At 42.1% G+C, this 15370-nt stretch overlaps 1 protein-coding gene across 2 annotated transcripts in view; it reads right to left on the bottom strand.

The window, feature by feature from the left end:
• Positions 1-15370, bottom strand: part of foxp2 (forkhead box P2) — a 100331-nt gene that overhangs the window by 46270 nt on the left and 38691 nt on the right. For both annotated transcript variants that reach the window (XM_085375359.1, XM_085375358.1), the window contains one exon: positions 11114-11300. In XM_085375359.1, the coding sequence (XP_085231485.1) occupies positions 11114-11290 (177 nt within the window). In that variant the 5' untranslated portion in view covers positions 11291-11300. The remainder of the gene's footprint in view (positions 1-11113; positions 11301-15370) is intronic.

The following is a 15370-nucleotide window of genomic DNA, read 5'->3' on the forward strand; positions in this document are numbered from 1 at the left end:
ATCAAATGAGGTGAATATCATTTGGAAGAATGGAGTTCCAGAGGCTTGGTGAATCTATGCCAAGTTGCTTTGAAGCTGTTCTGGCTTTAAGATGCTTTTTCCTTTAATTTGTCACCCGTCTCTACATGGAATAGCTCTTTTTGCGCCTGATTTCATTCTCAGGTGATTATGGCTCGTCTACTGTTCACAGTTCCCGGCAAGTAGAGTTCACACAGCTGGATGAATAACTGATATGTAATGTGGCATTCAGGCCAGCCATAGTTCATTTGGAAAAGGTGCTGAGCTGGGTGAAAAAAACTGGAACTATGGGAAAAAGACCCCAATTGCTTAGACCCAGTTTCTTAAAAGTAGTATGCTGATTATCCAGAACATGTTGTATATACATTATATTAAAAATAGAAGTATTCACCTTTTGCTTACTGTAGCTATTAAGGAAGCAAAAGCACACTCTTTTATATAAATAAATAAACAACCAGAGGTGATTAGTAAATAATCAGCACCCTGCAAAATGCAGACACCAGAAAGGATCAGCGTGTTGACACAAATGTGTGAGTCTGTGCACCGTACATAAGATGCGTGTGCACAAACAAAGTCCAGGAGCATAAGAGTAAATAAAAGGTTAGGTAAACCCCAGCACACCTCAGCTGGAGCATCCCTGGTAGGTAAACTGCATTTAAGTGCATTCCTCTCCCATTATACCACTGATAAAAATACCAAGTCAAAGCTCACACAAAACAATCATTAGGGAAAACAGGAAAGCTACTGAGTAGCAGTGCCCTACACCCTTCATGCCAAGGAAAACTCATTTAAATTGGGGTGATATCATTTAGAATCCTCAGTATTTGTTTGTGAGTGTGCATAAGCAACTCAAGCCTTAAGTGCATCTGTATAAGACCCCCGTCTTGGGGGCTCTGTTGTTGCAGGTCAATAGTATAAGTGTCTGTCTGTCTCATCCTGGAGAGCTCAGGTTAAGTGTCGAGTCTAAGTGTTGCTCTCTCCTGGCGTCATCGAAAGAGAGCACCCTGACCTTAGTGAATGAACTCATCTCACCCACACATACGGCAAATTTTCCAGCCAATTCAAGCAATTATTTTGCGTATAGATAGCAATCACAAAACAGCATATAAATTACTTTGCGTGTGTGGCCTTAGATAATCCGTTGCAATGATTTTTACGTACGTCTTTTTTGCCCAACCGAATTCAATCCAATTTTCCTTCCACTAAAGCAAAGGAGCACAGACTTTTAATAGCCATTTGTACACGTTTATGTGACTACTTGGTCTTGCCATTAGCCCCCTGTCTCCTCATCCAGGCTTGCTCTCCATTGAGGGCAATGTATCTTTCAGTGAATGCCTCACTTCCCCGAAAGATCAGCTCAATAAATAGCCGCTGCATCTGCCTATGGAAGGGCAATGGATCACCTTCACTCCCCCTGTTCTTTCTCTCAATCTCTTTTCTTATGTAACACCTATCTTGTCCTGCGCTCCTTCTCCTCCTCTCTTTCTTTCCTCCGATCTGCATTGTACCTCGGCGGTTGCCTTGTGAATATTCCAATTACAGCAATGTGTGTTTGACCTTTAAGTGAGCAGCAGAAGATATAGTTATCTGCCTTCCACTCAGACACCCAGCGTCTATCAATCAGTAATCCACCCTCCAGCCCCCACCACCCTCACTAGAACAGGCTACTAGACTCAGCTGGGTCTGGAGAAATGTGTGTGTGTGCACCCATGTGTGTGTGTGTGAAAACTGAGAAAGAGATGGAGAGAGGGAGCTATCATGGGCACAAACTGTGACAGGGGTGAGGTAGACAAAGAGGCTTGGAAAGCTTTACTGATAAAAAAAAAAAATGTTAAAAAAAATGCACAAGGTTTGTGCTTGAGTACATAAATGTATACCACACAAACAGACTCACACAAGAAAGAAAGAAAGAAAGAGATGTTAAACACTTTTTTTCTTTAATCTGCCAACAGCCTGACTGGGCCTTACTTCCATAAACAAAGACTTTTCCAGCATCCTATATCACGCTTCTAAGAACAAGCAAGCGTGAGCAGAATCATACTTCTTTAGTTTCATTCTTGTGCCCACCCTTTTTCCAAAAGGCTAATCTACATCTTTCATTGAATCAAGAATGGAAATTCACAAGAAATGCTTCTTTTTCAATTTCATGCTGAAGTAGCTCAAGTTAGTGGATGTAATTTCTCCTAACAAGAAAATTTATCACTCTGTCGCACTCTTAGTCTGGTGACTATGTGAGAACAGGGCCTCCGTTTTGCTTTTCTTTTTTTCCCCCTCTCTGGGCTTTGATAAATGTGCCAAAAGCATGATCATTCCCTTCATAGCACTCCATACAAGGACAGAACAATTACAGTAGGTATTAAATAAATAAAACCTATGGCTAAAATTTGTATGAAAGATAAATGACATAATTTAAGACTTTGATAAAAACCTTACAAAATTAAGTAAGGGCTAAGCCAATGGGCGAATGGGGGTTGTTCTATACAAATGATAGAGACCTCAACTTCTGAGTCTAAATTATGCGATACTCTGTGAAAAAAAAAAGAAGAAAGTTCCAGTTATTTTCTGAGGAATTTTCTCCTCACACATTTAAAACCTGTGCCAACAAAGAAGTATTTCCTTGCTGTGACAGAAATTCTGGCGAGAACTAACGATGCAAGAAAAACTCCTACAAATCCATTTGAAGTTTTTGTGCAAATTAGGATTATCGGGTTCACGCTGAATTGGATGATGAAGTCCAAACAGGTGAAAAGGAATGCACAAAGAATAGTATCGCAGAAACAATACCACGCATGGCCAAGCCACCAGGCTAATGTATATTTATCATGTAAACTTCTGATAAATGCATATGCAGAAACAATCAAATCTCTGGCTTTCCATTGGAAGATTTCGCACTACAGACTCAAGCGTGAAACCAATATCAGCTTAGTGTCTACTCAAGCTTGAAGTGCTGCGCCTAGCCCACAAAGCATGTTCTGCATATGCTCATGGGCGTCATTTTTATTAGGGTGGAACAAGCAGCTTTCCACTGCTATCACTGATCAATTCGTGTGAGTTAAGTCCCCAGTGTGGGTAAATAAGCAGTGGTTAGTTCTTGATGAGGAATGGCAGGCTGTCTGAGCATGAACACAGGCTGGAGAAAGGTGGGCCTGTCTATCTCTACTGAAATGGATTCCCAGCGTGACTTCTATTATTAACCTCTGTACATCTTATTCTCTGTTTTTACCCCAAAATTATGCATTTTAAGTAGCGTCTTCTGACTGACTTTATAATTGTTACATTTGTCTTAATGTAGAAATACAGCAAGCCTGGCATTATTATTAATAAGTTGTAAATGATACAGATAGCACTCCACCTTGACTGCAAAAGTGAGGACCTGACCTTGGCTGATACACTTTCAAAAGCCACCAGCTTCAGCTCTAAAGCCTGCAGTGAAGAGAGCCAAAGCCAGCGCTAAGTGACATGTCAGTTTGCCTGTTTGGAGCTTTCAAATTCCCCACGGCCTGAGCTTATTTACTACATTTGTATGAAAAGCTGTGAAGAGGAGAGGGCTGAGAGCCCAGCTGGCTCTCTTACATATGTATACAGTGTTTGGAGGCAATGTGTAAAGACCATCTCCCCCTCCCCTTGTAGAGTGTAGTGTTACAACTACAAACAACTTGGGAGAAGGATAGAGCCATTTATATATTCAAAAATGGGTCAGGGATGGAGGTAATCGGAGCAGCAGGGAGTGTTAACAAGTGCAACAACAAAAAGAAAAAGGAGAAAAAACTGATGATACCTGGAATCTGCACAGATTGGGGCGCTTTAGAGAACGAGAGCACCGGTGACATTAAAGATGTTGCTTCTTCTTCCTAGTCATCTTCTTAACCAGATTTGAAGTCATTTTAATATTAGTTAGAGGAAGGGAGGGGGTGATACACAACAAACCATCGGGCATGCGTTTCAGAGTCTGATTTGTTACTATTCATGACTAAAGCAGAGAGGAACTGTAATACTAGACATGCTTGTTAAATTCACAACACTCCAAAGCTGCCTTCTAGCAAATCCTGTCTTTTGGTTGTCAGCTTAAGACACCCCAGCATATGCATATGTAGGATTTTTAAGCTCTGTTAAATGGATAGCGGTGTCGTGGCCTATCAAATGACTATAAGCCACTTGCCTTTTTTTGGGGGGGGGGGGACCATTTCCAGAAAATGCAGTCAGCAATGCGATACGTCGTATGCATCGGAAAGCACCCCCCTGACACACATGCACACACACACATGCACGTGTTTTCTTCATCCTCCTCTTAACTCCACATTAGAAGAAAACAGAGGCATTTAAATGTATGTATTCAGGCTGTGTGTGACACTAACACTCCACCCCACCATATTAATGACTGGTACGCAGTTTAAGCCGACGACAGGGGAGTGGCAATAAACAATGACAGAATGCTCGTTTTCGATTGTGAGGCCGCGAAAGATGATACACTATTCAACACCGAGCCAGTTTGCAAATAAATTATTGTGAAGGGTATTGAGCTGAAAGAATTGCTCAGTCCCCTCAGAGTATGCCACAGTGTGTGTGTGTGTACGTGTGGCTGTTTATGTGTTTGTGTCTGCGTGAGTGGACTTATAGATCCAGTGCCATTTATTTCCCTGAGTTGGACCAGGGCAGTTAGGGAGGCGTAAAAGGAAATGAGTTGTGAAGTGGCCATTGATCCTGGCCTGCACGAGGTTAGCTAGAGACTGGAGGACTATTGGCCACAGTGTGTGCTGCTGAATGACTGCCTCTTATTTACACGGAGGAGGTTAACGCTGGCTTAGTCATTTATCACTGAGCTACTGCACTATATAAGAAAAAAAGAAAAGAGAAAAAAGTGTGTCAGGTCAAACATAAGGCCTAACCTAAGCTGAATGAACTAGATTCCATTTAATGTATTCCTATATAATTGCATGGTAATGTCTTTTCTTTCTTTTTATATTTCAGTTAGAGTCAAAAGAATATCATTATTTACGACTGTAGTAATTTGGATTAAGAGAACTGGGTTTATTCAGGGCAATCTGCATACATGCAAACCATAAAGTGCACAGAATGCAGCATGGAAGAAGGAATTATTGTGGAAGTCGGTTGTAAAGTGGGTTGCATCAACTTAACTTAATTGTGGGATCTGTCAGTTGGATGACTTGAAAGGTATCATCTGAGCCATCATTTGATTCGAACCAGCGCTGAAATCAGTTGATCTGACATGAATGCTGCAGAGCTCAAACTAACTCTTTTCTTGATTCTTTTTTTTTTAGCAGAAAATAAACAGTTACACTAAAGTCAACTTTTAGTGGTGAACCATATAAACGCAAGCCTGCACGTGCACACACAGAGCAGGATCTGTTTTCTTCTTCTTGTGCCACCTTTAACCCGTATACTCATCTGACCTTACTGCAACTGCTTGAGGATAAGATGCCCGTAAGTGTTTATTTCCAGCAGATTTCCACTATCTCTCTTCATCCTCGCCTCTCAATTCCTCCATCGCTTGCTTTCCCTGCTCTCTTACTGTCCCTTTCTCCTCGTCTCTCTTTCAAGCTTTGCAGCTTGACATTTCGCCATGCTCTCAAGGGACACCCGCACGAAATGGAGTTACTGGGAGAGCGCCACTGTAAATTCCAGAAGGCCACATGTAATGTGTCTTAAACATAGATGGACAGGCCAGGTTTCTGCGAGCTGAAGAATAAGAAGGAGGGGGGGAAAAGGCAGAGAACGGGAGACAGAGGGAGAGTTGGAGGAAGAGGTGGTGTCTAGATAGATAATAGAATAATACTGTGTTTTGTCTGGGGAAGCGTGAGCAAACAGCAGCTATGCTGTCATTCACATCCTATATCTTTAGTGTCATCGCAAAGGGGGAAACTACAGGCCTATATGTCACAGGCCTGTATGTACTATTCTGTGGGGACTGTCTGCTGATAGCCAGGCTTGAAATAAAAAGAAGGATGACTTTCATTGTAAATAAGTCAGACACAAGGATTGCCAGAGAAGAACTGCCTTTTCGCTGAAAGGGGAAATAATTTTACAAAGACATATAGTACATGCTGCTTTCCTAATGCTTCTCCTGCCTTTACAGAAAAACCTTATCTTCACACAGACGATGATGGTTAACAAAAGGCTCCTTTATGAAATCGTTCATATTTCAGTGGAGGTCTTTCTCCTGTCCTGAGAGGTGATTGATGCATCAGGCCAGGGCCAGTGTCTTATTTACACAGTTGAGTGGGGCAATCTCAGGCCTGAAAGATAAACCTAATGAGCTTCTTTGTGTAAGGGTGCAAATGAGAGACACCATCCTCCCCTCCCTCCTTCCCTATTCCATCCAAAGGGACAGTCTGGGTGATTAGGCCTTTAAATTATGCTCAAGGGCAAAGCCCAGATTTGCATCTTAGGTATGTGCGTGTTTGTCTGTGTGTGTGTGTGTGTGTGTGTGTGTGTGTGTCTCTCTTGTTTCTCAAATACAGTACAAGGAGACAGACAGAGAGGCAGGTGAAGGGCATAGAGAGAAAGATGCTCGAGGCTTGTTTATGGGAAGGGATGGTAGGGGAAGACTGTGTGTCAGTACCCAGTTTATACTAAACAACAAACTTGAGTTGTTATAAGAGGAAGATGAGCTCATATGTCTGTCAAATAAGAGCGTGCACACCTACACACACACACACACACACACACACACACACACACACACACACACACACACACACCTACACACACACACATTGTCATTTTGTCCTTTGTCTGTGGGGTAACTTTCTCCCTAATGACTTTCATTTTGGGGAGAATTTAATTTGCCCCTAAACCCTAAATACTACCCATCACTTGCTGTCAGATTTCTCATCCCTTCCATTTCCTCCAGCTAAACAGCTAGGAAGGCAGGTTAATTGCTGTCACTCTCAAGTTGGACCACTGCCTAGCTCTTGTGTAGCGACAGGGGTAGCCTAGAAGTAAGATGGCACCTTGGCGCACTTATTGTAATTTATGTCAAAATGCTGCACTCATTTAAATGGGGTTGGATAGTTTGCATTTTGCTGCATCATGTGCCTCAGGAAAACGGTAAAACGCATACCTAACCAGTTTACCAACATGTAGAACTCTGCCTCTGTCAGCCGTAAGTGGCACCTTTTGCACAAAATAAATATTTGGCCAGCAAGCATGCAAGCAGAAAGCACATTGCATGCAAAAAAGAAAATATAATTAATTTAAAAAAAATCACAGGAGCAGGTTTATGAAAATACAAAAATATGAAGCCAGCATTTTCTAATTATACTGGATTTTAATGAGTGAAGTCTTTAGACTAGTAGCAGATCGCAGTGGTTGTTCATACAGCTGTCTTTGGTTACAGTGGCTGACCCAACCATAATACATTAGCCTTCCGTGCCTCCATCTTGCTCTGAATATCAATATATTTCCTACTGTAGGAACTCAGCCCATTTAAAGGAGGGCAGCAGTTCTGAGCATTGGCTCATCAATCCCACTGATAACCCTGGCAGGATTAAGTCTACAGAACACTGTAATCAACTAACAGGCTCATTATAGGGCATTATGTTACAGACCCAAAGATCGATGCATGACTTCCATGTACATACTTGGCAGCATATACTATTAAAACATAAAGCTAACTCCGGTCAATGACAAATAGATTGCTACTATGAGCTCAGCACATTTTTTTTTTGCTCTACAAGAGAGCTTTTATAGTGATCATTTTGCATAGCAATTAGAGCTGTGTAACATTCATCATTTGCTCTGATACATATCTGCAGCTGGCAAATTGCAATCAGATACAGTGGGTATCTAATCTGTGATCTCAAATCAAATTAGGTCTATTTAGACAACCTTGGGAACGGGGTGATGAAACCCTGACAGAAATTAAGGACTGGAAATTTAATTGTGACAATGGTTATTATTCAGATAGCTGGATAACGAAATGTGTGGCTTTTACACTGAACACAATGACCTGCATAAAAACGAAAGACATTCAAATTTGTAAAAGATATTCACTTTATCTTAAATGAAATAATAGTGGATTATTATTAAAGGAAAATCTCAACTTTTGAAATCTGGATGTGGAAAAACTGTGTGCATTACTTCATCTTGATCTTACAGACTTTGGCCGAATCTAAGGTGTCGAGACCTGAAGATGCTGCTTTTCTAATTATAGCTGCAGGTGGTATTTTGGAGCTGCTAGGTAATGGCAGAACCCATAGGGACAGTGGAGAATTCATCAGTGCTTATTATTAATCATCCCCCCAGCAGCGTGATGAGAGGCTGCAGCTTCTATACCCACTGGACCACTCAATGTCATTCCAAATGTGGGTGGAAAATTACATTCAACTGCATTCCTTCAAAATGGACTCGGAGCAAATGTGGATAGAAATTTTTTTAAGCTGCATTGAAGTGTAAAAAAAGTGCAAGCATATATGGATGCATGTGTATATGGCCACACAGGGTCCATGCTGCATATACGCCTGTCAATATCACATCCGTCACACAAAAGCAGCAGTGCTCAGTGCTAACAGATGTATATATAAAATATATATTTTTTTAAATCTAACCTCATCCTTTTGTTGAACTGTGCTTGCAGTGTGAGCACACCACAGGAAGTGTGTGAAGTTAACAGCACAGGGCCCCTGTTTTAAAAAGCCTCCAGAGACCTGTTAGCCGGACTGCTCATTTCAATGTGTCTCTCTCTGGGTTGGGAGAAGGCTCGGGCTGGCCTCTTTACGAGGCGCATACTGTCATACCCCCCCACCCAACCCCAACCGCACACCATCACAGCTCTCAGCCGTATGTCCATCTCACAGACTTAACTAGACACCTTATGCTTACATTGCTTTTTTTCCACCTCTCAGTGCTGTGGCCTTTTTAAAATTTTTAACGGCACTTTTTTTCATTTTCACTGACAGACACACTTTTATCCATTCTTTTCAATTACATTTTGAGTACACAGTCTAATATCTCTAAATCTACTGCTCAGATTGCAATTTTAATAAAATAAAACATATAACATGAAATGTAAAGCAATTCAAAGTTTTCTCAGGGATCACCTTTATCTTAGGATTTCTCTCCTGATGGGAATGGTCTCTTCCATAATGACTGTGCTCTGTTTCAAAGGACACTAGGACTCACTGTGTGGTTTGAGTATGAATCTGATGTGAATCACATGCTACGGCCTTCAAACCCACTCGATCTCAACCCGATTAAACACCTCTGAGAGATGACATGTCAGACAGTGCTCTTCACCACCATCATCAAAACACAGAAAAGGGAATATCTTTTTAAAAGAACGGTGTTCCATCACTCCAGTAGAGTTTCAGAAACTTGAAGAATCTGTGTCAAGGTGCCTTAGAGGTGTTCTGGTCACACATGGGCGCTCAACACCTTACTAGGGCACTGTGGTGGTTTTTCCATTAATTTGTCAAGAAAAAGAAGAGAGAATTACCGAAATCTACCCAACATCTTCAAATGCACGAGTGATGCCTGAGAGAAAGAGAGGTCTGACCCCAATCATACGTGTGTGTGTAGGAAGAGTGGCAGAGTGGTGATAAAGCAGGAGGATGAGGCCACAGTGCTATAATGCAGCTGAAGCCACCAGCAGGGGTGAATAGGGTTGTGGAGAATGGGTGTTTGGATGGTATGGGGCTTATGGGGAACAGAAGAGGTGATGGTGGACTTGGGGGGGGGGGGCGTGCTCCAGGACAAGCTTCATTTTGCTACACTGAATAGCCCGTATACACACATGCAGAAACTCATCGACACGTATTGTTCCGCCCTCGCCAAATTGACCACAGGGCTTCAGTTGCCACCAAAAGAAAGAAGAAAAGAAAAATTCACATAAATACAAATACACACTCGCATGAAAATTTCACCATTAGCCCAAAGGACAGCACGCATCATTACAAAACCCGCGGTGTTGTCCTCCATCTACCCCAAAGCATGGCCCTCTGACCTAATCTCCCACTGCTCTTTTGGCAAACTGTCAAAGCCATCATTCACCGTGAAAAGACACGAGAGACACTTGACTCCTTTACTCTGCTGGCGACTGATTTTCACAACTCCTGCCCCCCAACCGCTCCACCACCCTCCCCCCGCACCCTGCAGTTAATTCACCCTCAACTTGCTGTGACTGAGATGAATAGCAGCGGTACAATGAAACATGTGTTGGCAGGGAGGGAAAAAAAAGCAGGCATCAAATATTCGTGATCAGCGGTGCCTCTAAGAAGCGCCATTTAATAAAATCGATACAATAAATAACTAAACTATGGAAAAACTATAAAAAGTACATCTAAAGTATTTGCTAGTTGAAGGGAAGTGAAGATCGGAGACTGCAAGCTATAAATCAAAAGCGTCCCGGTCAAAGGTTTCTCTCCTGCTGGTGGGTCTGTGGTTAGAATGTCTGCATCTGTGTGAGAGCCTCCAACTAGTGGCGAGTTAGGAGGCCCTCTGGTGGATACAGCGCAGCCATGACATACACACCCATGCATATGCGCGCAGATACACACTCTCCCTGTCCAAACTGGTCCGTTTGATGCTCCAACACGCTCTCTCTTTCTCTGTCCTCTCTCCCTCTGTCATGCACTTTTTCTCTGTCTCACACACACGCACTACATTTCTCACATGGCCTCACAGGGCAGCAACAACCCCCAATATATTCCCAAATTCAAATGCTAGTGGAAAAAAACTAAGCAAAACATGAAATAAAAAAATAACAGCTGAATTTCTAAACTAAAACAGTAGCAGCAAAACACTCTGAGCATCATCTGGAGGCAGCAGCTTCAAGCAGAGCACGCTGTCAGCACAACAAACTGCCGAGAACATTTACCAACAACCTAAACAGCCTCTTATATAAACAATGTGTTTTCCACATGCCTAAAAAACAACAATGCCACACACACACACATACACAAAACAACATAATTCATTGTGCCTCCTGCCTATGTAGAACACCCCAGCGCTGCCTGAGAAGAGAGCACAGCAGAGCGGAGAGGTAGAGCGAGGGGGAAACGGAGTGTGTGAGGGAGAGAGAGCGGCAGAGAGAGAGAGAGAGAGTAAGAGAGACGAGACGGGGAGAAACACAACTTACCTGCTGTTGTTGCAGATGCAGCAGCTCGACTGTGCTTACTTCGCTGCTTGTGTCACCAGCGCTTGATCTCCCATCTCTACTGCCAGCCTCTAATTGGCTGCTGCTTAGGGTGCTCATTCCATTTTGACTCATTGAACTGTTGCTTATTGTCTCTGTGGCCGACTCCTGCATCATCATGATTTAAAACCTAGAAGTGATTAAGAGGCACCGGTTAGGGCTCTTCTTGTTACAATTCCCCCCTTTTTTTCCCTCCTATTTTTTTTTTTTTTTACGCTTACATTATCAAGCCCTCAGTCCCCCTCTGCAAATTAAAGCATTTAAAGAAGAGGGAGGGGGGGAAAGGAGAAAGGGGGGATGCAGGAGGAGCAATTATGCATTCATTGTGTAAATGAAGCAATACAAAGAGATGCATGTCCTGGTGCTTTCTGAAATGGGAAGAATATCTAAATGTGGTTTTAAAGCCACTAAAATTTGGCTGTAAATCAGAGCACCTGCATTGCTTTATTAGTATTTGCATTATTAAAAACACATAATACACTGGTAGGAATTAAAGGCAAAATATATATATATAAATAAATAAAATATGGGATTCTTAAATAACATGTGCTTAATTCTTAATATCTCCATTGCACTTTGAGGACGGCCAGGCACCACGGACAGAAAATACAGAAGCGAGGGCACTCTTAAAATATTTGCCGTCTGGAAGCTGTCCGATTTTTCGTGTGTTTCGCATCTGAATGAAGTTGCCTAATGACGCAAGGCTAATCATGCAAAATTAAAATTTGGTGGCGGGGAAGAGGAGGAGGAGGTAGAGGAGGCGGCACCAAATCACATGGTGCAGGGCTGGTGATGAACACCATAATGGGTTTGTCATCCTTGCTGTGGCTAAAGAAAATCTGCCTCGCAGGCTTCCATAGAGACAGAACGCTCATAATTCATTTTATTGGCTTGAATCATGTTTTTCTCCACTCTCTTCTTTAATCAAACCTTATACATTCATTTATTTTACCACATTTAAAAAATAAATATCCCTGGTGTGGATGAGAGGCAATCAAAGTTTCTGCTGGCAGATTTACAAGTCAAAACCACATTTTAAAAAGTGTAAATAAATATAGGAAATTGAATTAATTCTGTCAGCATCTATTAGATATGGAAAAACTTGGGTAAAAATTGAGAAGAAGAAAAAAGGGATGAAGAAAGGATTCTATCATGAATATCATTAATGATTGTGCTAAAAACAGCATAAATTATGCATATTACCTCCTCTCTTTCCAGTAATAAATGTTTTATCATTATCCTCTGCATTTAATGCTCTGTACCTTCGCTGGGGCAGAGAAGAGCAGCGCCAACATCAGTTCTCACAATAAATAAAAGACAACTTAAGCACTCCGCAATCACAAATTGTGTGCAGGAGAAAGAAATTCTGAAATGCTGAAAATTAAAATGGGGAAAAAATAATGTGAGACAATTAATTTTTAAAAATATACCCCTTTTTAATAAAAAAAATAATATAGTGACTCTCTTATGGAGGAACCTTGCTTTAAAAAGCTGTCAATATTTCCAGTCCTATTACTACTTTTTACATTTTAAAACAAATATTTTTACAGCTTCTTTTTCTCCACCACCACCACCACGACTGAATCCATATATATGCAACCAGAGAGGGACAAACAATGATAATGATTGTGTGTGAATGCGCTTTTTTTGTGTGCATTTGTGCCCAGCCCACATGGGTACCGTGTGTATTCTTTGGCCTGTAAATACCATTTTAATAGAAGTGTGTACACGTCCCTTCACTGTGTTTGTGTGTGTGTGTGCATGTGTGAGTGTTTGACGAGGGGCAGATACAGGACAGGCCTTAAAGGATGTCCACAGCCAGGATAAACAGGATCTAGGCAGGGAGAACAAACAGGGCTGAGCTATTACACAGAGCAGGGCGACAGCTGCCCGGGACACAAGTAAATAGGGAAGAGGCCAGGACAAGGCGTGCTTGTGAACAAACAGGCCCCTGTTTAACACCGCAGCGCTCACTACTGATGGAGAGAGACGCAGTAAAAGAAGGCAGAGATAGACAGAAAGGGTGGGGGATGACGAAGAAAGGCAGAGGAGAAGAATGAAAGTGAAGGAGTGCGAGAGGAAGAGAGGGTGTGGGATGGAGAGAGGGAGGAAGGTGGTGATGTTTTCAGGGGGGAGGTAGAGAGAGAGAGAGAGAGAGACTGGCACAATGTGACATCCAATCCGGTGATGAATCTCAGCATAAGAAACTCAAGGCTGCAGCCGAGATCAGCCGGCTAATAAGTATTCAAATTAGGCATAAATTTTACATGCCCAATGTTTAAAATATTCAGAGAAAGACTGTCTGATTGCCTTTACTATGATTTTATGAACATTCTAATGGAGCTTGGATCTCTCTTTTTTTTTTTCCTGCTTTCTTTCTTGGACCGGCGACGGATGTTCGGAAAACCTGAAGATATAAGAGACGAGGAAATGAGGATTTTTAATAACATCTGAATGCAACGCAAACTATGGTGGAAATCCAAGGAAAATTGCTACTTTGATATTAACAAATCAATGTGATTTTACTCTTTTTTTAAAAGAAAAATCTGAGCTCACATCAGATTACTATTTATAAAAAGTTAAAGTCAAATAAAGAAAAAAGGGTTAAAAAAAACTGTTAGAAAAATCTGAATCTGAATACATAAATAATAAGATGGCCAGCTTAATCTCAACGCTATAATCTTCCTCACCTCCTCCAAAATAAAATCTGCAACATAATGATAATGCAGATATATGCAAAGTATATTCGCAGAGATCAGATGGTGCTTTAACCTTAATGACAGCAGTGAGATAAATTAATTAGCCATCTAAAGGCGGCATTCAAATCTGCCAATTAGAATGTCAATTAGAAACACAGCCAGGCTGCAATGACGAGCGGGCAACCAAGCTGTGGATCTGACTGTGGGGGTGATGGAACTGTCACAGATAGACACACACACACACATACACGCGTGTGTGCGCACAAACACATGCACAATACTCGAGAGTGACAATGCTCTGCACCTGGGGGCGTGACTGTATGAAGCATGCATGTAAGACTGCGTCTGTATATGTGCATGAGCCCACCACGGTGCCCTCTCCCTGAGGGGTACCAGCCCTGACCCCAGCTCAGCCTGTCCTGAACCAACTGGGTTGGAAGGAACCACGCCACCTCCAGCTACAATATCCGCCAAGGCCGTCGTTCCAATGTGGCTGCTTTATTGCTGCATGAGTGAGGCTTGCCGGCTGCCGGCTTGCCTGCACGTGTGTTTGACATCCATAAATTGGTGTCCTGCATTTCAACACACCCGCTATTTGATGCCATTTCCTCAAGCCATAATCTTCCAATGAGGGAGAACCTAGACCACTTATTATCATGATCGGAAGCAAAGAGGAAGCCTGTTATTACCTGGTAATATGCTGGTAATTCTGCAGACGTATAGCTTTGGGAAGGAAGATGACAGTGATACTCGGCGTTTGGGTTATAAGAGATGAAGATAGCTTTGAGCACTCTAAATTTACTGTCGCTGAAGGCACCAACATTTCTATTAGGATAGAGGTTCAACAGAAAGAAAAGACACTTCATTTTGCAAAGCTTCAGAGCAACTCCAGCTTTTGTCTCATTTCGTGTGCAACTCTACAATCACTCGATTGCTTGCTTCCTCTTCAGTTATAGCAAATATTTACTGTTGAATCTTGCATCGTCAGGAATCTGAGAAAGTGTCCCGACGGGGCGTTTGGCCCAGAAATCTGGAGAAATTCTCCGATTTCTTTGGAGAAGTGACACAACAAAGGTGTAAGGAAAATTGAGCCTTTCATTGCCTTAGTCGCACACACACACACTCCCAGTTCTGCACATACACGACAAAACACACACCTATCATTAAAGGGGAAAGAAGCAGCCCTCCATCTTTGTTTGCGAGCTCTAAAAGCCCTTAATGTAGCCTCATTACCTGGCCTGTCTCCCGCTCTATCATGTGCAGTAAACACACACTATGACACTGGCAATCCATCTAGTGGGAATACACAGCTGTCTCCAATGCTCCAACACAGTCTGGGGAACACTGAGGAATTTTTGTTCAGAGTCCCTGGGCTATCCATTCTCAGCATGAGGATGTTCTCCACTGTGTCTATCTAAAACACAGATCCATTTTCACATTCTACATGCATGAGTTGCAAAAAATATTTTCATTAGGATGACACAAAAGAAAGGGCGGAGGA

The sequence above is a fragment of the Diplotaxodon limnothrissa genome, linkage group LG17 (genome assembly GCF_057381915.1).
Source record: "Diplotaxodon limnothrissa isolate DT_005_m linkage group LG17, D_limnothrissa_male_GT1.1, whole genome shotgun sequence".
Lineage (NCBI taxonomy): Eukaryota > Metazoa > Chordata > Actinopteri > Cichliformes > Cichlidae > Diplotaxodon > Diplotaxodon limnothrissa.